Genomic DNA, 26,234 nt, shown 5'->3' with positions numbered 1-26,234 from the left:
GGCATTAGCGTACATCACCTCATCCTGTGCGAAAGGAACAAACTCCCTGGCTCCATCCTCTACTAACTTGCATCATCCATATACTTGCAAGTCATAATTACACTGACATCAGGGAATTCACAACCTCTTCACAGCAATGACATTGGACAAACACCAGCAAGCAGATTCTTTGGGGTGGCTTTCCCTTTGGTTTGGGGATCAGTGGTTCCACTTACCTCCCCCCTCACTGCCTGCTTCCCTCATGTCCAGAAGGCAGAACCTCAATAACAGTTCGGCCTCGCAAGCATGGGAAATGGAATGGCCAACAATGGAGAAGCAAGATTCTTGATGGCTACATGCAGAGGCGATGTGTGAGCCTGCAATCCCAATTTAACCAATGAGACAATCCTTCTGTATAGCATCCTAATCTCATTCCAAGGCGGTTATGAACGACAGCAGCATGTGCTTGCAATGTTTCACTGTTATTCTTTCAGTAATTCTTTAAAAAATCTTAATTGTAGGTGGGGTGGTGGAGGAATAGCAACTTGCCTAAGGCCACTTCCATACGATACATTTGAAGAACTGTTATACAGTGGTACCTCGGGATGTGAACGGGATCCGTTCTGGAGCCCTGTTCGAATTCTGAATGGAACGTAAGACGCGACAGCGCATGTCGCATTTTGTCACTTCCGTGCATGAGTGTGTCGTCATTTTGAGTATCTGCACATGTGCGAGCAGCGAAATCCAGAAGTAATGCGTTCCTTTACTTCCGGGTTGCCGCAGAGCGCAACCCGAAAGCGCTCAACCTGAAGCACATTCAACCCGAAGTATGACACCCGCGTCCACTTCTGCATGCGAACGGGGCTCCAGAACGGATCCCATTTGCATCCAGAGGTACCACTGCACCAGTTTAAACAGTCATGGCTCCTCCTTCCCACAAAGAATGCTGGGAACTTTATTTTGTTAAGGGTGCTGAGAGTTGTTAGCAAACCTTTATTTCCCTCACAGAGCTACAATTCCCCAAGTTTCCCCAGGAAGAGGGATTGTTCACAGGTATGAACATATGCATTTTTTAAATGAAACAGAATGCGAAGAGTACTCTTCAACAACGTAATGAGAATGTCAAGTAGAGACAACAAAAGCATACCCATAAACATTTATTTACATGGAATGAAGGAAACAAATATCATTGACTGGATGGGAGGCTAACCAGGTCTCTCTGAATTGACAGGACACTTTGATGTTCCCAAATACACTCCTCATTCAAGTTTAAAAATAAAACATGTTCATTTAAACCAAACAATGTTTGCACTGCAAATTATTCAGCTAATCACTGATATTCTGTACTTTTAGACACCAAACAGAAAAACAAACATGTGCTATTAATATTTCTGCCAAGAGGTTATTCTTTATAATTTGAAAACAATAAGAAGCTTCTACCAGTTTGAATTTATTGGAAATTTAGATTTATGGTCTACTTCTCCCATCAAGTACTCTTGGGGCCTTTGATTTTGGGGTAAGTGTTTAAATCTTTCCCAGCGAAATCCATGGGAATGAACTCTGACTGCTTTGTGCCCATATTTTAAGTTTACATTCAACTTAGTAGTACAACAATTTTATTAAGTTTACCATCATTCTGAAAAAAACAAGTTTTTTTTAAAAAAAGAGATTACAAAGGCACTTGTTAGCACTTCGAAATATTACTACTTGCCAGAGAAACCACAGCAAGTAAGGAAGGAATGTTGAAAGACAAAGCTACCCAAATGCAGAACTTCAGGGTTTTGGGAACGACTTCAGAAACTTTCAGCATCCAGATAAACTGAAAGCTGAAGACAAAAGGTGCACCTCTTTTAAGGCCCATTCATTTCAATGGGAGAGAATGCCTCCAATGAAAAAATAAGACAGAGAACTAATTGACTGCCAACATCCCCACCTCCCAGTTAAAAATATAAAAATACAGCAGGGGGGGGGGAAAGAGTCCTGAGGAACCAAAACAGATTTTTAAAGTATCCTGACACCCGAAACTAAGCAACCTAATGTCGTCTGAGAGAATAAAGTACCAGTGCATCTTTGGATGCTGGAGTGCGGAACGAACATGCATATTCAACCATATTGAATGCAATACCTCTTAGTAATGAAGGTCACCATTAAGCATACTCAAGTCTCATTCAAGTCAATGGGCTTAAGCATGCAAAGCGGGGAGCAGGCCCTATGCACCAATCCATTGGATGGGGTGGGGGGATTAGGCCAACGTGCACACAGCGTCTCAATAAAAATAAAAACCCTAGAGTCCAAATTCCATGGAATTCACTGGAGATTAAAGCTCAAAAAGGACAGGTGGGATTGTAGCTCTACTAAATGTCATGCTGTGATACAAGTGAAGATCCTTTATAAGGCAGCTTCACTTGCATTTTGGACATGCTCAAAATAAAGTGACGTAGTGACACTATTTGATTAGATCAACACATCCAAATTAAAAAATAAAATTTAAAAAATGCAAAAGATTAAAACCCTGCAACACCCCCCCCCCAAAGCAATGGCAACTGGAAAGTTCAATTCCTTTTCCAGCAGATTTGCAACAGAATCTCTTTACACTTCCCTTCTGATGTCTCTGTTTTCTATTAGGTGCTTTAAGCAACTTCTTCCCATCTTTATGCTATCTATGTCAATATAGAAGAAAAAGGCCTAGTTTCCCTGCCGAAATATAATTGGCACAATAGTGTGTCATGCAAGTATGTATTTACATTTTGTTTTTTTAAAAAGAGGTTTTTGACTACAACATAATGGCTCTCACCCTAGGAACGAAGATCCAGTTTGGAAGGAATGAAGAAATACTAACTCTAGGGTTGAAGGACATTTTGCCCACTGGACAAAAAAAACCCAAAACAACTGAATACTATTTGTTGCATGTGCTCAGTTGGACTTATGCCAATAAGCCTTTGTTGTTTTAAAAAATGCATTTTAAAAAGTTACAAGCTTTCTGTGTCCAGTGCTGGCTTAGAACTGTTTGGTACATACATGTTAAAGTGCATGCCTTTGTATATTGACAATATTTCAGCAACAATGCCCAATTCTGCTATGATAACATGTTCCACTGTGAGAAGCATAGCTGTCATCTCAGTCTAAAAGATGAGATGTTCATGGTGGAGGAGGTGATACAAAACAAGGAGTGCAATCCAGTCAAGCAAACTTTTTTTAAAGTCCACATGATTTCAAGCGTGAGATAAAAATGCACTGAAATCTCTTGCACTGAAATCAGGGTCTTGGATTTGACTGGATCATGTCCAGGGATGGGCCCAATCGAGTACAAAAGCATTTTATTGGACGGTTTGAAGGTCACATACTGGCCTCCTCCCCACTTTTGTTACCCTTTTGTAGTTATTCACAGTATACTTCTATTTCTCACAGGCCTTTAAATGCATACAACCACACTGCCGGATACTGGAGGGTCGAAGACATTAAAGCAGGACAGACACAAATATTTATGCAGAAACTTCCACAGAAATTCAAAATGTTAATCATTTGAGTGAAACCTGGCAGAAATATTGGCAGACTTCTTGAACACAAAAAAACAACAACAGCAAAGATAGATCCAAAGGCAATCAAAACATATTTTGGCAATGCAGATGATATTTTGTCCATGAAGTTCTGTCACAAGCTTTGAAGAATACTCTTTTGCTTTGCTGCTTCTTAAAAGCCAGACAACATTATGCAGCCAGTATCAGTCCAAAGAGACTCCTAGAGTTATCCTAAGTTATTCTTTGTGGGGCTTTCTTTTCGGCTTCTCTTCGTAAGATTCTCCATATTCATTCACTCTGCTCTTATCCACAGGATAAAGCCTTGCAGATAAAAAGAAACAGTTAATATTTCCTTTAAGAAAAGTCTCCACAGGGCCATACTTTTGCCACCTTTAATTGGTAGTTTTTCATGCATCAACGCCAGAATATCCTTCCTTGCAAATACCATCATAATGCTAATTATTACTATTCTTTTCAGCAACAAGGTCTGTCAACGTATGTTGAATGATACTTGTGAAATCCTGATACTACTTTTATATATGGGTTGCCAATTGTTGAGTGGATCTTGCCCTCGTCCTGCTTTCCATACCCTCTGTTGCCCAACTCTATTAGACTGTACACTTGCAGACAGGGATTTCCTTCTATTTTTTTTTAACTGCACATAATTGATTTTTGGGGAGACTAAAATGAAAAAATGAAAGCTTCCAGCTTGCAACAGATAACACAGTGGTTCCCAAACTCTTGAACCCAGAGATGGCTTGAAAATTACTGAGAGTCGTGGTGGACCACTTTTAAGATTTCTCTGCCTGTTGTAGCTATTGTAATGTGCTGGAGCTAGGTGCTGTATGATCTTCAGTTGCACTTTTATTACTCTTTTTATTTCTTATGTATCGCATTTCATTGTGCTCCATAAAATTCAAACGGTGAGACAATAAAATACAACGTAACAAAAATAGCCCTTAGAATACTATTAAAACCCATATGAATATTTCATGTGCTAGATGTGCAGTCCCCTATCTTCAATCACAAATCCACAGAGAAGCTATGGACCACCTGAATGAAACTTGAGGACCACTGGTGGTTGGTCCCAGACCAGTTTTAGGAATCTCTGCTGGAGTGTGACCAAGAAACAGAAGACATCATAGGATTGTGAACAGGGGCAGGTTTGATACTTAAGGGCTGGGGTGAGCAGGAAGCATAAGTAGCCCCATGACTATAGCATTTTTACCACATGTAAACATAGTTAAGAGATGGAGAGTATATCCTGCAGGATTCTAAATTCCTCCCAGCTCCTTATCTGCTCTTCAGTGTTACAATTAGCGCCAACATTAAACAAGGATTCCCTTTTAACCGGAATTTGAGGGCCATTTTCCTCAACACAGCTTGATATACAGAACTAGTAAGATCTGACTTTTTTGACAAAAGAATGAATGGCAAAACATTAACAAAAACAAAAAAACTAAAGTTATAAGAGGAACTCATACCATCTTTGGTAAAGGTAGACCAGGAACACCACGTCATCTCTAAAACATGCCAGCCGATGAGATGTTGGCATTGTGATGATAAATGCAAAAATATCATCAATGAAAGTGTTGAATGCCTGGAGAAAATAATGCACAAGGTGAACACAGCATACGTAGCAGAACATCAATCAAGTGTTCCCAGCAAACCAAGCTTTCAACCAAATCATCCATTCTTCATCATACAATATTTAAACAGAGTTTCTGAAGCTAAAAGGGTATCTCAGAAATTGGGGGTGTAGCCCACCTCGTCTAGTCTCCCAGTGAGCCTTAAAAGAGCAACTCACTGCACATGAACTGAAAACTAGCATGTATTTTTTGTGGTGGGGGTGGGGAGGTAGTCAGAGTCCTAAACTCATCTGCAGAGGCAAGCAGGAGCTCAGTCTACACAGTGTTTTATGACTGGGAACCGGTAATAAAAAGGGCCCTTAAAAATTGTGGGGAGAAACTGGTTAGACAGAGATAAGAACTATAACCCTCAGTAGCAGCTGGAACAGTTTTAATGCTTTTTTTTTTATATGCAGACCAGGATCTAGACTTCAGGCCTACCTAACTTGTGACCCATCAAGCTAAATGCAGTTTAACAACCGCATCTTATACCCCACAAGGGACCACTGACAAATAATAATGTAGTGGTACCTTGAAAGTCGAATGGAATCCATTCCGGAAGTCTGTTCGACTTCCAAAACATTCAGCAACCAAGGCACGGCTTCCGATTAGCTGCAAGACACTTCTGCAGCCAATTGGAAGCCGCGTCGGACGTTCAGGTTCCAAAGAACATTTGCAAACCGGAACACTCATTTCCAGGTTTGCGGCGTTCGGAAGTGAAGACATTCGGCTATAGAAGCGTTCTCAGCATTCCTCTCAACCACATTAAGAGTTTTGCTACATATTATAATTGTTGGTGCATATTGTCTGGCCATAAACTACTGCTGATTTTCAACTAAATGATATTAACTGAGGATCAGAACTATAAACCTTAGAACTGTCAAATGAACTTAACTTACTTTGTATGTGAATGCCTTCCAGGGCAGATGTGCAACAGATTTCATCTGGAAGAAACGAAACCACACATTCATATATACTAGCAGTAGTAAAGGAGGCCGGACAAAACAAAAAGATTAAGGTATTTTTTAAAACCTTCAGATTTACCTTATAATTTACAAATAGTTGAGGCAACATAAATAGAAATCCAAAAGCATATACTCCTGTTGGGGAAGAAAACATGAACTAGGTTTAATCATTAAAGAACAAAGCCTTAATTGCCCTTAAAGCCTTTTATTTCTACCACATTTACATTATCAGGATACAATGACAACTGGTTAAACTCAGCTAAGAGATGGCAAAGCCCACGTTAAATAATTTTGTGATTCTCAAGGAACTTCTCAAAATGTCAACCACTAAACTGAGTTAACTGGTCTGGGAAATCAGGAAGGTTTAGCTCACATTGTCTAACGGAGGACCCTGTCACCCCGCAAATGAAAACAAGACTAGTGGTACCTATCCATTTCTACGCTTGAAATGAAGCTAGGGTAATGTCACAGCTAAGAAATGGAAGGAAAATCCTATTCAAATCTACCCCCTGCAAAACTTTGGGGACCAGGCAAACTTAGGAAAGCCGCCATGTCATCGGGAACCACTCCCTGAAATGGCACAACAGCACTAGCCTACGATGCAACGTTACTGTAAAAATACCGTATTTTTCGCTCTATAACACGCACCCGACCATAACACGCACATAGTTTTTAGAGGAGGAAAATCCGTAGGCATGCCACCCGTAGGCATTTCCTCCATAACACGCACAGACATTTCCTCTTACTTTCTAGGAGGAAAAAAGTGAGTGTTATGGTGCAAAAAATACGGTAGTTGAGATGATACAAACAAAGCACATGGTACACTCTTGGCTGCTTTTGCATGCATGCTTATTTGGGTATAAATCCCAATGAATGCAGCAAGGCTTGCTCCCAAGTAAAAGTGCTCCATCTGTAATTAGCAGCCATTCCGCTTGGCCACAGCAAAGGGAGCACAGCAAAGGGAGAGGTTAAGTCAGCCTAATCCACTCCTTGGTTCTTCCTCTCTCAGAACTGTCTCTCACAGTGGCTAATCCACCTGGCTGTTAAACGTTTACGTAACCCGATAAGGAATTAACACCTTAATTGGCTGGTTTTCCTGTTCCTTGCACATCAACCCCCCCCCCCCACGTTTCTGTAAGATCTGTTAGGGACAGTATTATTATTTTGTAATCTTGTACAGTGCCTTGGAAGATTTTAGGTGTTATATAATTGCTACGTATTCTTAGAGCAGACAACCAAAATTTTGTCTTGCTGCTTTCTACTCCAACTGTCAACTACAATCAAGAGGCGTTGCTAGTCCCGGATCTGCTCACTCTTTTTCTATTTATAACAAGCTGCTACAGAGTAATGTGCAAAGCCACCCATGTGTTCCTCTAACAAAGAAAGCTGATGTCCTGTGTCCAGACACTTTGGACACATCTGCAGGATGAACTGGAGAAACAGAATGGACTACCTAAAGCAAGATATAGTATGAAACCCAAAGTTATACATTCTTTCTGTCGTAAGCTCCTGCTTCTGTTAAGTCAAGTAGTTCAAGGCACCAGCACAGGCATTTTAATAAAAATGATTTTAGGTTAGGTGTGTGGGTAACCCTTTGGCTCCCCAGATGTTGCTGAACTACAACTCCCATCAGGCACAGCAAGCCAGATATCATGGGAGGTGTAGTTCAGAACCATCAGGAGGGCCAAAGGTTCTCCATCTCTGTTCTAGGGGAACCAGGGATAGCTGGATCTACTGTACTGCATGTGTAACAGTCGCCTTCATGGGGCATATTTCTGGGGGCTCAGCCACTGCTCAATGATGCTGACCCCCCAGCTCTTGCCAGGGCCAGCTCTTGCTGTACTGTACAACTTCAGAACTACTGAACCTATCACATCTGAGCGTTCCCCAATGTAAAGAACACCATGCAGTCAGAGCAGTAGCCTCTGGTTCTAGTTAACCCTTCTGCCAGACACCCTACTATACTACTTGGAGGGTGCTACTTTTGCTCTTTTAACTTGAGAAAACTTGAGAAAAGTTCTGTGATTTCTACCCAGCCCAGCGAGTTTCACCACAGGCGATTATAATGACACAACTTTCCACAAATACTACTGTTTTTAAGAATAACTTCACTCTGCAATCATATTTTTAGAGAATACAAAACACATAAAACAGATCCATACTTACCATTGACAAAGCTGTTAATTAACCATGAATACCAGCTATAAGGGGGCGATAAAAAGAATATTTGCATTAAATTAATAAAAACAACATTATCTGCTGTTTTATTTCCTTCCTTCCTTTCAAAAACAAAACAAAACCCACACCAGCACAATACAACCCCTCTTCCCCCGCCTTTCTGTTTCCTCCATGCTTTAACACAGTGCTTCTCAAACTTAGGAATACAACTCCCATCATCCCTGATGATGAGCTACCTAGGGATGATGGGAGTTGTAGTCTAACAGCAGCTGGGGACCCAAGTTTGAGAACGACTGCTTAACATAAGAAAGCACAGGTGTACATGTAACTCGCATCTCATGCTTATTTTACTTATGCGACCGCAGCTCTCCACCAACTACTGCTTGCCTTCAAGTCATAATCAGAAGCTACACTTTGTGAAGTGGTTTTGTAGCATGCTCCTAATGGCCAAACCATTATTTTGATGCAAGCTCTGAGCCGGAGCACTATAGTACCGTGAGGATCTTCTCATCTCAAACTGGTCAAGCATATATTCTTTGCTACATTAACTAAAGAGAACTCATAAAACAAGGCAGACATTTAGCCACCAGGATAACATTTCCAAACCATTTGCCTTCTTTGACTTTGCAGTATTATAAGTCACTGGCTCAAGGCTATGCAACAGACATTTTAAGCAGTAATTTCAGGTTTCTGAAATAATTCACAGCACCTTACCTTTTGTATTTGATATTAAGCAATGAATAAATTGCACCTCCAATACACAATGGGTATAGTAAATATGATAAGTATTTCATAGCCTGAAAAAGAAAACATTTTTTTGGGTGAACTTTACTCTTATATTACTACCTTTTGTCCATTGAGCTCTAGGTGGCATAAATGGATTTCCCCACTTTTATTTTCACAACTGTATCATACAGGTTAGGCTGACAGATGGTGGCTGATCGAAGGTTACCTAGGATTGGACATAGGGTTCTGTGGTTCCAAACCACCCACTAAACCACACTGGCTTTCATTACGTTGAAAGTTAATACTTGGAAGTCCATACTAGGAAAGGGTAGAGTCTTCAACAGACGAAATGTCCAGGAGCCATTCCAACTCTTGCCTCTGCCCTCAGTACACAATGGAATTTTGTGACACACACATGAAAATGGATCAGGAGACAGAACGGTCATTTCTAAAACTCAAAACCATTTCCCCACTAATGTAGCATAGACTTTACACAAACACCCACATTGCAGCTTCAAACTATATTTGCAGAAAGATCAATCCGTACGTGATTCCTTACAGACCTTTCAATTCAGCAGCATGTATTAAACCACTAGGGAGTTCAAAATCTGGAGCGCAACGCCATTCGTTTGACAACACTAGTTCTCATTCCTGCCCACCTTTGACCTGTTGTCTCCATTTTTATACAGAGCCTGGCAAGGCTCTATATCAGTTCTTTTCTTACTAAGAAATTCCACAACAACTATTTTCTACTCAGTTATGGTCTACTACATCATGCATCTGAGAAAGTGGCCTTGAGCCCATGAAAACATATGCTATAAAAAAATAATAACTGTTAAAATGCGACAATACTTTGCTTTTTGCTGCTATCCCTCTGGGTATTAAACTAAATGTTATGTTGCAGATTTCTCTTACCTGGGTATCATACTCCTCAGTTTTCTTCTCAGACTCAGAAAATGCACCAAACTGTATAAAATATAGGAACAGAAGCGATCAGGTTGACCATATGCCCTACTGTTTTGATAAGAAGGGTTAATTTTAAAAAATGCAATGGAGAAAGAAGTGCACAAACCACTTTACGTATTTTACGTAGAACAGATGGAAAAGATTTAGGAATGAAATCCAAGGCTGCCATTCAGTGCCCCACAACCTCCCAAAATCTGTGCTGGAGGATTGGGTGATCCCAATCATTGCTAATTCAAAGCAATGCCACCATTGCTAATTCAAAGCAATAACCCCAAGTAGCAGAAAAAGGTTAAAGAATCTCATGCTGTGGGCAAGCAGAAGCTTTGAGGGCTGGAATTCAGAGTAGAAAAATGGGCGTGGGGGTGGAGTCGGGAGAAATGTTGCTGTTCTGATCCAATCTGGAATTCTCCATTGCAGGCATCAAGAAAAATAACAGTGCTAGGAGACCTAATCCTAGATCCTTTACATTATACATTGTTTGGACCTTAGTGGCATAGTATGCTATGATCAGAGTGACTCTGGAAGAAAAAACGGTTCAAATGAAGCAAGACGATTTCTATACAAACAGTTAAAAAGTAATTTACCTTCACTGCTGGCACCAGGCCATTCCATTCAATTGTCATTTTCAATGCCTTCTTCACTTTCCAAAGCTGGAAGGTAAAAACATTACTTTAGTATCTTCACGTATTGTTGTATTAACTGATTTCATTTTTCACACTGTTAACAGCCGTTGTCAGAAATGAGTCAACGGGCTACAAAGTGGTTAAAATGCCAAATTCATTTTGAATGAAGCTGGTTTTGACCTACTGAAATATACTGGATGAAATCGGTTTAAATCCACATAAAGCTACTTTGAGGATATGGCTGCCTGGGCTCATATGAAACATGTGTGGCAACTCACCTCAATCACTGCCCCGATACCGGCTGGAATCAGCACCAACAAGCTTGTTTGTTCATCCAATAGGAAAAGAAATATTATCACGGTACTGAAGCATCGCCAAAGCACTGCATGGAAGAAATTCACATGAGGACACTCGTGTGAGTTATAAAATAATGCATTTCTCGAGTTTAGAGAACCCTACACCCAACTTTACTGAAAAGTGGCATTCATCTGTTTTAATAGTTGCATTCCTACATATAACTGGCTCCAGGTCTACAGAGCCCTAGGCAAAGTATCATCAGTGGCTCTGTCCAGAGACAGCTTGCCAAGCAGAGTGGGCAGCAGAGGAATCGGTGGCAACAGCAGGAGTGGCACAGGAAGGTGAACAGCATGGGAACTGCCATTTCAATCTCCCTGAGAGTGCACAACATCAGAGACACTGAAGACAGATTAAACAGGCATGTTTATAGCCAACTGGTACACCTTTCAGTGCTGAGCGACAAGGGAAAAAATCCTAAATCAACAGAGCTGCCTAAACTGGGCCAGGCCTTAAAAAAGATTCTTCCTTTTTCCATCAGTGCTGAGAAGAGCAACAGAATCCTTTACAACCCCTTCCCAATGCACTAGAACTCTGGAGGGATGCTATATCGAGGGAACTGTGCAGAGATTAAAATGATAGCATCCCTTGCTTTAGCCACTTGGCACTTGTTTCAACACTGATAGGCAAGTGGAATAAATGTAACAGGGTCCGGCCACATCAGTATGGGTAGGCCTTGCTGGGACGCCGCATTTGCTCCACCTTTGGCTTTGGTCACCATGAAAAGATGGCACAGAAACTCACACATTCCATACCTGCTTTTGTAGACATGCCAATCATGCTCTTTTTCTTCTTCCAGAAGCTGATGTCATTTTTGAATGCAAGGAAATCAAAGAGAAGCTGCAAATACCAAGATGCCATTAGATTAGAACCAACATCTTGAGTTGGTACAGTAGAACCTCAGTTCCTGAACGGCTCCATTATCATACATTTCAGTTTCAGGTCTGTGGAACCCAGCACTGGCAACACCTTACAATTAAGAGTGGGCAAACCAATAGAAAACCCTTCCTCATGTCCATCTCCTCTCAAGTAATCAGTCAGAGGTTCTAATGCTACAAAACTCCAGCACACACCACAATGTAGATCAGCTGCTAAAAGCTGTGATATGAAAAAAAACCCCTCAATTTGCATTACAGTTTTTCTTAATCTGTAGTTATATTTACAGATGAATCAGGGAAACTAGCTAATTCTGCAAGCTTCTCCCTCCAGTCAGGGTTCTAACCATCTCTCTTAATTAACACTGGCATTCCAAATCAATTTCCAGAGACTTGGAGGCCAAGACAAATAAACTTATGGAGCCTTGTGAAACATGTCAAATCATTATTAGCTACATTTTCATTCTTCCTTCCTTCCTAAGAAACTCAGGGCATTGTTTTGGTTTCACAACTACCCTGTGAGGTAAGTAAGGTAGGAAGAGAAATCATGCCTGAGGCTGAGATTTGTGACTGTGTGTATTTCAATCTCATATCTAACATTCTAGCCACCAACCCAGCATCTCTCTATCCCTGTCTTAATTTGAACAGAGCCTCAAACAGAACCAGCACTGTTCTAAACAGGAGCTTGGAGTAAGCCAACAGAATTTCATAATTATTAGATACACTGTCAGACAGCAACGATCAGTGCTTAAATATCCACAATTCACTTACATGGAATGCTGCTACAAAGAATGTCAAAGCAAGAAAATAGAGGTTGGTATCCACAAAAATCCCCTTTACTTCATCAGCATCTTTTTCGGAAAAGCCTAGAAGAATGAAGTGGACAGGACATGGGCTTACAAACAAGCTGAAGAAGGCCCAAGCATTCTAAATATAGTTCAAATATGAGAAGATCAAACACACACTTTCTCTTCCTTTACATCCTTGGGCAAATAGAATGGAAGCACAACATATATGAATAATTAGACAGGTGTCGTCTATTGATGGAGGACATACAACTCAGCTTTTAATTTACATGCAGATGGCCCTGGTTGAAGCTCTGGCAATCTCTAGTTGAAAGAATACAGGTAGCAGGGCTGGGAAAGAATTCTGCATGAGATCTTGGAGAGTAAAAAACGCTGGGCTGGATGGGCCAATGGCATGACTCAGTACGAGGCAAATTATTGGGTTATCAACAAGACTCTAGAAAAGCAAAACGTCTGCAAATCATAGGTTTTTATTGGCATTATATTCTGTAATGCACTACACAATGTATTCAACATTGCCCAAAATTCTAGTGTGTGTTAAAAGCTGACTGAAGAGGCACACATACATGGGTCCAACCCACCTCAAAGTGAAGAACTATATTGCCTTTGAACCTCATCCATTGTGGACACTTGGTTACATAAAACAAGATCCAAATCACAACATTGCCAATATTCATGCACTGCACACACAATACCTGGTGGGGAGGTTGCAAGGCTGAATACCTTCTCACGAAGGTATTGTTTTACAAACGAAACAAGCATATAGGGAACAAACTGAGGCTTCAACTATTATTCTCAACATCTCTACCACTTTCAGAATTGTTTGTTCACATGCAGTCTGAAGTGGTACACACCAGGAACAGTTTCACCACTACATCAGCCCTGTGTGCATGTATGAACAAAAGAGACCGGGGGGGGGGGGGGCAGATGGGACAGTTTGGATAGTTCTAGACAAGTGGGGGGGGGGGCCTGCAAATGCTGCTGCACTCCGAGCCCCAGGCCAATAGTCAGGGATGAGATGATATTAATGTGTGATATTTTAGTGTTAATGTGTGATATTTTAGTGTATTTTTGGTTTCTATGGAAGCCGCCCAGAGTGGCTGGGGAAACCCAGCCAGATGGGTGGGGTACAAATAATAAATTATTATTATAAATTATTATTATTATGAGGGGAACTGGAGTCCCATCAACACCTCTAGATCCACAAGTTCTCCACTTCTGCTCTAGACTTCAAAATGGTGTCTTTAATCTTGAATGGTACGAATATTACACATCAACAGTAAGCTGGATTTGTGATCATCAATACTATTCTCACAGAAATATTCAACCCACTCCATAAACCCGGTGGAAACGGAAACTTACCGAACTGCTGCAGGGAGTACACAGCATCTTGCATGTGGATCCAAAACCTCAGTTTCCCCAGGGAAATTTTATCATATGACACTGTAAGGGGAAGTTCTGTTGTTGAACGGTTTATAATCTGCATCGAGTTTGAAAACAAATAAATTAAGAATCACAAGATGAACACCGGCAACTATAAACTAGTTTAAGATTACGCCTTCTAAAAGGGCAACATCATACAGTGAGCTACTTACAATAAAAAAGAAACATCTTTCTAAAAAAAAATACTGAAGTAGCAACATAACATTACAGATGTAGGGTGATTCTCAACAGTGTCTACATTCCACTCTTCCAGGTTATGCCACATACCACAATAGGTTCAGAGACAGGTGGGACTTCCATAAGGTGCAATGTAGCCCTTTAACACTCTTCCCCTGGAAGAGCCAGGTGAATGTAGTACCAAGTACACTGCAAGTATCTTGCCTAGAATAAGAGGCCTGCACTCTTCTCCCTTAGTGACATGGAGCTGTTAGAATTCCTGCTCTGTGATTGCAGTCATGGGATTGTTGTCTCTCACATGATGGGGTATGTTTTGACTCCACAGAGTGGGAAGTGACGGAGACAGGATGATTGTGTTACTGTGTTCCGTGAAGTGGGACTATTGTCCTTTGTCCTCTCTCTTTGCTGTCCGATGCTAGAGAGAGAGGGAGCCATATTGCAGTGCTCTGTGTGTATTTATGTGTAAATAAAGTAGATTAGCCAAAATGCTGAGTTGCTGAGGTCTGTTACGCAAACTGCGCAACCCTAAGTGTGCCGATGTCTGTTGGCATCGGTCGCTGTGATGTTCGGGCTGAAGGAAGCTTTTGAAGCTCCCAAATGATCAACCAGGAGGGAGAGAACATGCCAGTCGGGCATGTGTCTCTGCCAGGGTCCTACTCGAGTATAGGACAAGCTCCTGACAGGAACTACCCTACGCTTCCCCAGGGTGCATATGCCATCCACTTCAGAGTCAAAGGGCAACATGTCTGTGTGCCTTAGAAATCAGCAGGCACAGCAGAATCGTGCAAGGGCTACATGTACAAAGAGGAGAGAAGGAAAAAGAGAAACATTCTGTGTCATCCTATGACGTTCCCATGCTACGTGTTGGAACTGCACAGCTAGAATGGGATGGCACATCCCTTTTTTCAACTTAACACTGCTGTAGCAGAAACAACAAATGTTCATTGAGACAAACAAACAATGATACAAAATGTAAGATGGCATGCTGCAGCTCACCATTAAATCTTTCACTCTGTTGCTCAGCTGATCAATAAACAATATTGGAAGATAATGCACAGTCTTGCCCAACTGAACCCTACGTTTTAAAACAGATTTTGTTATGAATACAAATAATTCTATTTCAATGCAATAAACAAACACACATTACTTTATGCATCTTAAAGTACAAAGCATAGTCCAGTATCAGCTAAAATATTTCTGCCTAGAACCTAGATGAATAATCTTTACACCAAGCAAACACTCACTTGTTCAAGTTTTCTCAGAGAGAAATGAAACCCGAGTTCATTTAACATTCCAATTTTTAGTCTGGATAACTGTCTGTGGAATTTGGGTGGCTCCTCTACTCAAATGAGCCTTACACAGAACAGTGCCAAGCTAGACAAAAGTCACTGACCCCTCATTTTATGACCCAAGTGTGACGTATCATCTGGATTGCTAACCATGGGGGGGGGGAGTTATAAGATGAGCAATATCTTGAAGCAATGGAATCTGACTCAAAACTATTTTGGGGTGACACACCAGGGTTGATTTTAACACATGCCTGTAAAAATTTACTTTGTGACAGCAAAGCATAGAATGAGTATCCACATTTTTAGCCCCAACATTTGAGATAGCTTAAGCAAAGGAGTGACGTGGCCAAGGCTACACAGCAAGCTTCATGGCTGAATGGAGAGTTGAACATACATCTTCCTGATCTAAGCCCAAAACACCAGACAGTCACTACTTTATCACGACATGCTTTAGAAAAGCCCCCAACCCATTAAAGTAAGTGCTCAAAGTCTAAGCCACTTGCTAGTTTTGCTCTTAAAATGAGGCCACTGGCACTACAGCTGCAGTAGAGAGTACTGGGATATTGAAAGTAAACATGTAAACCATGGGTAGACAAACTAAGGCCTGGGGGCCGGATCCGGCCCAATCACCTTCTAAATCTGGCCCATGGACGGTCCGGGAATCAGCATGTTTTTACATGAGTAGAATGTGTGCTTTTATTTAAAATGCATCTCTGGGTTATTTGTGGGGCCTGCCTGGTGTTTTTACATGAGTAGAATGTGTGCTTTTATTTAACAATAATAATAAACTTTTATTTATATCCGGCCCTCCGTGGCTAAAGTTGGGCTCAGGGCGGCTAACATCAAATATACAACATTGGTATAAAATCAAACAATAATTAAATTACCTCCTAAAAACAGGTCAGAATCAAATTAAAGTCTAATTAGATGGCTTCCCGCAGGGTTAGGGTTGGGAACAGTAAGTGCTCATTAGTAAGTGCTAATCAGGGAAAGAGACACATGTGGAAGACTGACCTTTGACCTTACATATACAGCCAGAATCCCACTACGAATATATATATTGCTTGGGGGTGCCCTTGGAGCTGTAGGATCTCAAACTGACCTTGGGAGCCAGTCAAAGTTTGTAGTCATTACCAAACTTATTTTGAAGCAACAGGATCTTATCTCATTTTTAATATAGTTCTTCATGTTACAAAAGAGAAATACATACATAAGAATATAATATGGCGTTACTACCACCCTGAGATCTATGGGTATAGGGTGGAATACAAATTTAACAAATAATAATAATAACAACAATAAATAAATAAACTACCAAAAACTATCTCCTTTACAGAGACAAACATAACCCAGGCCCCACATTGCAAGGTACAATACAAAATGTGAAAATACAATTAACATAAATGTAATAAGCTGTCAAAAGCAGCATCTCATCCATTACCCTGAGCTTCAGAGTTCTCTGAAACCCTGAGGTCAGGGATGAATTCTGACGAGCCCTTGGGAGAACGCAAGATCAGGCAGATCTGCTCTTCCAGCGGATTTGTGTCCTGCACTAAAGGGCCCTTGCACCCACCACCAAACCCAACCACTCTCAACTTCCCAACATTTTATTTGTGAAAATCTTTCTGGATCATAAACTATCAGGGCAGTGTATGATGTTAAAACACTAAAAAGCATTAGATGTAGTAGAAAAGTTGGGCGTAGAAAGGCAATTTTAATCTGTTTAAAATGCATCTCTGGGTTATTTGTGGGGCATAGGAATTCGTTCATTCCCCCTGCCCCCCCCAAATATAGTCCAGCCCCCCCCCCCCAGGTCTGAGGGACAGTGGACCGGCCCCCTGCTGAAAAAGTTTGCTGACCCCTGATGTAAACAGTGTTAGAAACTAAGATATGAATGGTAGGAGCTAAATGGCACCTTAAACCTAGGTTATGGGTGCAACAACAGAATGTCTATAACAAGAATACAAAGCTGAAAATGAATGAACTGCAGCTAAAATATTATGTTCTCTTTTCACATGGTCTAGTCCTTCCCTTGCCTACCCCCAAATATTCTTAAGAGAGTCTCTTCTCCAGTATTCAGAGAGTAGCTGGAAGTGGGGAGGCAGAAAAAGGTCTTCCTTTCCTTCCATTCTGCGGTTTAAAACTGAAATCTTAGACACAGTACCGTGCCCAGAGCTCAGAAACTGCTCACACTAATGAAATTCCCTGTCGCAAATTGTGCCTAGAACAATGGGAGTTTCAAACATTTCCTGTATATGTTATTGAAGTATTCCTATTTTGGTAGAATTTTGGATTAGCAATTAAAAAAATACTTACATTTTCATGTATCTGTGCACATCAGCAGGGAGAGAGGATCCATCAAAGACAAAGTCTTCTACCATAACATTTAAGGTCAGCCTGGACCTCCAGTGTGAAACAGGCTCATCTAGAGCATAATTCTGCTTTTTCTCTGCTTCAATTTGCTGCTCAATAAAAAGAGACACAAAAGTTATTTCAGAAATCCAGGCTTTTGGGCAGAAATATTACAAAAAAGGTGACAGTATGGTCACGACTGCTTTCAAACTCTAATCTTCTGCTTTTCCATCTTTATGGAGCAGACATTACAATCTAATCTGAATAGTTAAGTAAAGCTTCCATTCCTCTCGCCAAACAAATCTCCTGGTGCCTTCATTACATAACTTTAGGTGCCAGGTGAAAATGTTTCCCTTTAACCATGCCTATTCTGTTGGTTGGCATTTCTTAGTGCAGAAAGTATTGACCTGATGTGTAGCAGGCACATCTTTCCTATTCTAAATAATTCAAGAGGGTTCTGGAAGCTTCTCTGTGTGAAATTAACAAGCAGAAGGTTCATGATATTTGGGTTATACCTTCAGAGAAGCTGAGTACAGCTGGCTTAAACTGATTCTGTTATCTCTTTCTGTCAAGGTCACGCTAACTATAATAAAAAGGCCAGAAGGAGCCTGGGTCTCACTCTCGTTCTGTCTCTCTTTCCTTCTAGTGTGGTGTTCTGTATATAGTGCTAAGGTTTAGTCTTATTGTTAAGTTATTGTAAATTTAAGCTAGGTCTGCTGCGACTGGATTTCTTATGGACAGTGCCAACCCTGAATGTACTGGATTTGTGACCATTATGCTCATTTGCATTCAGTAGAAGTAAAGCTCTGCTGAATGAAATACAATTGCCTCTGGTCTATTTTTTGGGGGGAATCCTGCAACGTGTTTAAGTTTTTACTCTGCTAACTGTACATTGGAATTCTACACTGGATCAATATAGGAGTAGAATACATGACATATACTATGGCCTTTTAAATGTGTTTGTGGGAGGGGGGCTATTGGTTTGTTTTTATTTTATCATGTATTTTGTGTTCTCATTTTGAATTTTTATACTGTTAACCACCCTATGATATTTGGATGAAGGGCAGTATAACAATTTGATCAATAATAATAATGACAACAACAATAGCTTCAAAAATAGTGAGCAGAGTAACTAGGGATCTAATTGCTTTGCAAGCAGGCACAGAGTTCAAAATGGTGGCTCAGAAATGTAAATCTATAAATATATATAATAGCAAAAAGCAAAATCACCAAACACCCACCAATCACACAGGATGTAACTACAGACTGAGCATCCAAGCAGGCCACCTCTTATTCAGAAGTCAGATTAACTCACATCACCCTCCCTGGTTGCGCCAATATTTTACCTAGGAGCAAGCCCACAAACCATTGCCCAGCGCGAGTGTCCTCACTCTCATCACACTCTGAAAGCGCAACCCAAAGAGTTCTCGGGGGCTCCACTGGGGTTGATGGGCTATCATGGCAGCCTCCAAACAGACAGGCTTCCCCCATGGAAAACAGCTACGACTGTAGCAAGGCTCTTACTATTGCTCTTTATGGGTAAGCCTAGGTAGCCAAACATGCTGGCTCATTTGGCAGTTATTGACATAAAATGTGCATTATGTACACTAAAATTCACCTGCAAATTCTACTGAAGGGCAAAGGTTTCCTTCTATGGCCAGTAACTGCCATAGCACTGCTTTCAGAGAAATGAATTGAGCACATGCATCATCTAAGCACGCACACTTGCAGGTAGAAAATAATTCTGAATGTGTTTAGTTTAGCAAAGTTTTCATGTGCGCAAGGTACCAACACAATTTTTTCTTGGCAAATTATTCACTGGAAATACTGCAAAATGTCAGAAATCTCCAATAAGAAAGCCTCTCACCTGCGTGATAGATTCTCCTGTAAGAAGATTAATTTCTTCTGGTTTAGGGACCATATAAGTAGTCAGAGGGCTTACGATATGCACTTGCTTGCCATCATGCCAAGGCAGAATTCCAGCATGATGGAGAAATATGTAGGCATATAACGTCCCATTATTTCGTGTTTTCTTTGGTACTGAAACGTTAACTGTTCTGAAAACGAAATAAAGACATTAATTATACAAATAATGTTTATGCTTTTTCTTTGCCATGAGATGCAATCGTTAGCAGTTCTGCCTCAACCAGGACTACTAGCGTTTTAGACACTTAAAGTGAGATACAGTGGTGCCTCGCAAGATGAAATTAATTCGTTCCGCAAGTCTCTTCGTCTTGCGAGTTTTTCGTCTTGCGATGCACAGTTTCCCAAAGGAATGCATTGAAAATCAATTAATGCGTTCCTAGGGAAACCGCCTTCAGACCAGGTCCAGACCTCTTCTGAAGGCTGGGGGGGGGGCAAGGGCTTTTCTTCCCACCCCCAGCATTTTAAAAAACCTCGGGACAGCGGAGGACTTCTCCGCTGTCCGGGCGGTCTTAAAATGCTGGCGGGCGGCATTTTAAAATCGCCCCGGGACAGCGGAGGACTTCTCCGCTGTCCGGGGCGATTTAAAAGCCCCTGGGAAGGCAGGCAGGGGGGACAAAGACTTTCGCCCCCCGCCCGCCTTCAGAAGGTGTTCCCGCCCCGCCGCCCGGCTTCGGAGCAGCGTTCTGAAGCCCGGCGGCGGGGGCAGGTGTTGCCGCCCCGCCGCCCGGCTTCGGAGCATCGTTCCGAAGCCCGGCGGCGGCGGGAGGAGGCGTTCCCGCCCCGCCGCCCGGCTTCGGAGGAGGTCCGAGGACAGTGGGGAAGACGCGCTGCGCTTCCCCGCTGTCCCGGATATTTCCCTATGGGCTGTTGTCTTGCGAAGCAAGCCCATAGGGAAATTCGTCTTGCGAAGCGCCTCCAAAACGGAAAACCCTTTCGTCTAGCGGGTTTTCCGTCTTGCGAGGCGTTCGTCTTGCGAGGTACCACTGTACTCTGATACGTTTAAAATTTTTAGATTAACTTTTAAATGTCTTTTAGTTGAATGGTGAAGTAACAGATTCATATTTCTGTTTGGAGTCTGACTGATTCCACATTCTTTTATTTTGTTCTAATGAAGCATTTCAGATCTCCAGGAATTTTAACTTTTGATGATAGCACCAACTCTTCCTAAAGGCCATTTATATAGAAGACAACATTTTCCCGAACAGGATTCTGTTCGCTTGCTGGTCTGCACAACAACCAGAACCCAATCATGGGACAGGAAACACCTCTTCCGTCTGTATGTCGGAACAGTGATAAGGAAGCTCACCTCTACGTTGTGTTTTTGAAGGGAGAAGTCACAGCACATTCTCCTAAAAAGGCTAATTGGGAAGGGAAAGAAACTGTCCCTACTTTTTTCCATGGAGGTTTGTAGTGGAAGGGGAGGAAGTAAAAGTGGTTTCCTCCCAGTTTTGCTGGGCTTGGTTGGAGGCAGAAGCAAGGCAGAAACTCAACTTATAAGAGAGAAACTACTTCTTGCTTCCCCCCTCCAATCTTCCGTTGAGCAAAGCAAGGATTTTTTCCCCTTTCCACTGAGGTTTTGCAGGAGGTGAAAGTAGCAAGTATGTTACCTGCGTCCTCTGCAAAGGACCCTTCCTTCCTCAATTTTTCTGCACACAGCACACACTCAAGGAAACGAAGGGAAGAGGGGCAACCACTTATGATGAATTTTGTTACTAAAGACTTCTGAATACTTACACCTACACCATGAACAAATCCTGCCCAGAAAATCAAAATAGATGGGCTTAGAACTTCAATCTAAGCACACTTATCTGGAGGTAAATCCCATTAATGAAAATTAGACTCACATCCTTCTTTTCAATTAGCATGCTAAAAATGGGCACAAGTCAGACAATTGTAAGCTACTTTGAAATAATCAGTAAAAGGCAGAATACACATGATTTAAACAAAGGGAGTAAAATAAAACTGTGACTTGAGGCATGATCTAGCCCAGTGGCTCCCATATATTTCCCTCCATGGACCGCTGGAAATCTACTGAGAATTTTGGCAGAGTGCTTGATAATTTCTCTGCCTCTTGTAGCAATTGTAATGCACTGTGCATATGCTGTGTGAATCTATTTTTACAGACGTGCCACAGACAACCTCAACTGCACACCACAAGTGGTCCACCAACCACAAGCTGGGAACCCCTGATCCAGCCACAGTTCAAAAACTTCGAAGACGCCATCATTTCAATGCTAAACATTACAGCACATGCTTAACTCTTACGCTAAATACATGGGTCTTAAAAGAAAACTGTTCAAATCCATTAATACCTTTCAAACTTGGACTCGACGTCAAAGTTATCCACATTCAAAACCAGATCAATATTATTTTCAGTGCCTATGTTTGATCGCGTGGTCGTGTAAACGCTTAGCTGAAAGAGAAAAGGGACAGTCAATGCTTGCACAAATACTTCTGTCCACCATGTTGCTGTGCTGGGTGCTGAAGAAAGTGGAACAGGCTGTGCTCCTGCCACCCCAAGCATTTATTCCCTTTATCTGCTGCCAATCCCTCTGCCCCAAACTGAAGGCCAGCATGTTTTCAGCTTGCAACCCACATTGCCTTCGTGACATCTAAAACGCAGATGCCACTTGAAAGGGGCATATGAGGCTGTCTGTGTCTGCACCACAGAGCTCTGGCTGGGATGCAGAAGGGAGGAAGTGGTCACATGCAGACTATGAAACTCACTTGCCATGGAAGGTATGACAGCCCCAATGTTCATGAAGACCTTTTTATTTCAGCATTTTTCGTTGCTGACTAAAAATCAGCATCCCCCGCCATAATCTACTTTAACAATTTTATTGCTTTCATTGCTCACTTGTTATTTGTTTCATTAAAGTGATGCAACTCTTCTTGACCATCTCTTTTGGGATTAAAAGTTTGGGGTATGATTCTTCTAATCTGACCATCATATATTGAACAGAGATAGATTCCCCACCTGCTCCAAGTTTATGAAGTGCTGAGCAGGGATGGAAGTTGCTTGCTTCTGTAAACACCGTTTTGAGTTTATTTATATGAGTTGCAACTGCTTATGGAACTCCAGTGACCCACGTAGTGGTAGACCCATCAGTGGGCAGTGATGACAATTAAAGAGCATGGTGCTCCTTTCCAAATCTATAACTCTGCAGTCTAGTGCAGAATATACAAATCTGTTTCTTTCCATTCTCCTGCTTGAGACTTTCTGCTCCTGACAGGACAATAGACTAATAAAACTGACAGGGCACAGAGAGCAGCATTCTACTTTACTGGGGAAACAGAGGAGGAACATACAAAACCTAAGCCTGCCATGTTGCTCATGGTCGTTCCTTCTCTCTCCTTCCCAGCTCCTAAGAGTCCACTACAGTGGAACAAAGTTACACTGTACAAGACTTTACAATGCACTGTAGATGAAAGGTGTTAATATGGTACAAGAAGACACAGACCATCCTTTTGACAGAAAAATACCTCGGGTTAAGTACTTAATTCGTTCCAGAGGTCCGTTCTTAACCTGAAACTGTTCTTAACTTGAAGCACCACTTTAGCTAATGGGGCCTCCTCCTGCTGCTGCGCCGCCACAGCACGATTTCTGTTCTCATCCTGAAGCAAAGTTCTTAATCTGAAGCACTACTTCTGGGTTAGCGGAGTCTGTAACCTGAAGCGTATGTAACCCGAGGCACCACTGTAATAATACTAGGAAATTGGGGTGCAAAGGCCTCATATCATTCTTACGCTGCCTAGGAATTTGAAATAACTCTTTATTAAAAACATAACTGAGAGTGGGTACTTTTATTTTTCAACAACCATAAGCTTAGCATTCATACAGCACTTTACAGAACACTTAAATCTATTCACATGTATCTCGCTAATCCAGGCATAGGCAAACTCAGCCCTCCAGATGTTTTGGGACTACAACTCCCATCATCCCTGACCACTGGTCCTGTTAGCTAGGGATGATGGGAGTTGTAGTCCTAAAACATCTGGAGGGCCGAGTTTACCTATGCCTGCGCTAATCCTTAGAACTCTGATCAACAGCAACTTTTGCCAAATAAGAACTGAAAAAAGTAGGGTGGCCTTGGGCCAACTAGACTGCTGCTTAGTTGTATTGCCACAAGGCTGGTCAACAGGAAGGGGGTGGCAATCTGGCTCAAGGGTCTCTAGGTACTGATTCCTACACTTTTCAACAATCTTGCATAGTCAGCATCGTCACTCCATTTTGAAGAAGGGCAATGATGCCTGGCAAGAGCAATTTGCTCAAGGCTTTAATTATGAAGGGGGTTGGCAGCAGCAGCACTTCCTGGTTCACAGTGCAAAGTCAGTCAAAGGATGGGGAAAAAGAAAGCAGGCAGAAGAGCTTACGTAGCACACCATGCTTCACTGGTCAGTTTGCAGCAGACCACCCAGCACTGTCCATTGGCTGCTCCAAGTTCCTTGCAAAGCATATTGTACCAGATGGGCTTTGGCCTAACCCAGGAAAAAGGGCTTCCTCATAACTTAGCAGAGGTTGGCTATATTAAAATGAGACCCTTGCTCTGAAAGTTTCACATTGATTGGCTGAGAGTTTACTTATGTGCCGCTTTGCACAATGAGCTTTGCCCACCTAAAGTGGCTTACAGCAAACCTTGAGGGGGTAGGGAGGAATGCAGAGGCAGTGCAAATATACAATATGCCACAGTACAGATACTGTTGGGCACATGGGAGTGGGGGATTGTGATTAAAGAAGAAGAAAAACCAGATTGTGCAAGGCTGAAGTCTGCTCACACACAGCTGTCTATGCCTTTTAGGTGACGTGTCCCTCCCCAACTTGGCACCGAGTGGGTCAGACGGGGAAGGGAATATGAACTTGCCTCTTAAAAGGTTTTTAAAAATAAAAAATTATACGTTCTTCATTGTTGCAAACTGCTGACAGAAATATTTCTGCGATGCATAAACACTCAAAGCAAACCAACCAACGAGGCCACTTGGGTAGCTCCGTTGGCACTGAAAACACCACCAAGGTCGTAGGTTCTATCCCCCCTGCCTATTCCTGCATTGGGGTGTGTGTGTGTGTTGGGGGTTGGGCTAGACAATCCTCTGGGTCCCTTCCAAATCGACGATTTCTATGAGCGAACCGACACCCCCAAATTGATTTGCCGCGGAAAGGAGAAAGGGGAGAACTTGTGGAGTTTTTATGCTTCCCTCCCACTCCTCTGGATTTCACTCCCCCCCCCCCCGCATGGTTGCAAAAACGCGGTGACACATTTCCATCATACAGTGGCGTATAATTACTCAAATAAATAAACAAAAGAACAAACGGACTCCCCCACGCACCTGATTGCTCCCCCTTCCCTGTCCCCTCCCCCACCGATTGCCCCCTTCCTCCCCGCACCCATTTATTGCACCCTCCCCCCGCCCATTCATTGTCCCACTCCCCATTCTGTCCCCTCCCCCACCTATTTATTCCCCTTCCTCCTCCCCCACCCATTCATTGCCCGCACCCCCTTCCCTGTCCCCTCCCCCACCTATTTATTGCCCCTTCCTCCCCTCCCATTTATTCCCCCTCCCCCACCCATTCATTGCCCGCACCCCCTTCCCTGTCCCCTCCCCCACCTATTTATTGCCCCTTCCTCCCCTCCCATTTATTCCCCCTCCCCCACCCATTCATTGCCCGCACCCCCTTCCTTGTCCCCCTCCCCCACCTATTTATTGCCCCTTCCTCCCCTCCCATTTATTCCCCTCCCCCACCCATTCATTGCCCCACACCCCCTTCCCTGTCCCCTCCCCCGCCTATTTACTGCCCCCTTCCTCCTTCCCCCGCCCATTCCTTGCCCCACACCCCCTTCCCTCCCCCGCCTATTTCTTGCCCCCTTCCTTCCCCCCGCCCACCGACTGCCCCCCTCCCCTGCCCCCTCGGCGCCTCACCTGCAGCTTGGGCCTCCGCGCCAGGTAAGGCCTGATGCAGCCGTCGTTGGCGTCGTTGCCCCGGGCGGCCGCCAGGCAGGGCCGGGTGTGGACGATGCCGTACATCACCCAGCAGGTGTGCGCCACGTAGACGGCGAACAGCCCCACCGCCAGCCCCGTCAGCGAGCTGCGCCTCGGCAGCATCGCCCCCGAGAAGCGCCGCCGGCATCGACCGCCCGCACCACACGCGGAGGCCCCCCAAGGCAGGCGCCCAGCACCGGGAGCAACGGCAGGATCCGGCCCCGGCCCGCTTTCCGCCTCGCGCTCGGAGCGCTCGCTCTCTTTCCCCTCAGCGGCGGGAGGCCGGTCGCGCTCCGCCCCGCGGCATGCCGGGAAGTGTAGTCCCGCCCAGGCCGTCGCCGGGTTCCTGTGGGGCGTGGCCTGTCTCGGGCTCCAGCGGGGAGGGCTTTTCGCGCCTTTCCCCTCCGCTCTCGGGATATTGGGGCGGAAGTCGGCGCTGCTGGCCCTTTAAAA

At 43.0% G+C, this 26,234-nt stretch overlaps 1 protein-coding gene across 1 annotated transcript; it reads right to left on the bottom strand.

Annotated features, from left to right (window-relative positions):
• Window positions 1-1,123: 1,123 nt before the first annotated feature.
• On the bottom strand, window positions 1,124-25,976 carry CLPTM1L (CLPTM1 like). Its single transcript, XM_082234468.1, has 17 exons — window positions 25,722-25,976; window positions 22,118-22,218; window positions 19,747-19,936; window positions 17,844-17,989; window positions 15,235-15,313; window positions 13,981-14,098; window positions 12,584-12,678; window positions 11,693-11,777; window positions 10,862-10,965; window positions 10,545-10,610; window positions 9,910-9,960; window positions 8,983-9,065; window positions 8,257-8,291; window positions 6,170-6,225; window positions 6,025-6,069; window positions 4,982-5,097; window positions 1,124-3,818 (listed from the first exon to the last, which is right to left on the bottom strand). Exons 1-17 carry the CDS (start codon window positions 25,902-25,904, stop codon window positions 3,734-3,736), a joined length of 1,638 nt encoding a protein of 545 aa, XP_082090594.1. The 5' UTR covers window positions 25,905-25,976; the 3' UTR covers window positions 1,124-3,733.
• Between the last annotated feature and the right edge of the window lie 258 nt (window positions 25,977-26,234).

Source organism: Podarcis vaucheri, assembly GCF_965113315.1.
Source record: "Podarcis vaucheri genome assembly, chromosome: 8".
NCBI lineage: Eukaryota > Metazoa > Chordata > Lepidosauria > Squamata > Lacertidae > Podarcis > Podarcis vaucheri.
The sequence above is the reverse complement of the archived record's forward strand: the minus strand, read 5'-3'. Positions and strand labels throughout refer to the sequence as shown.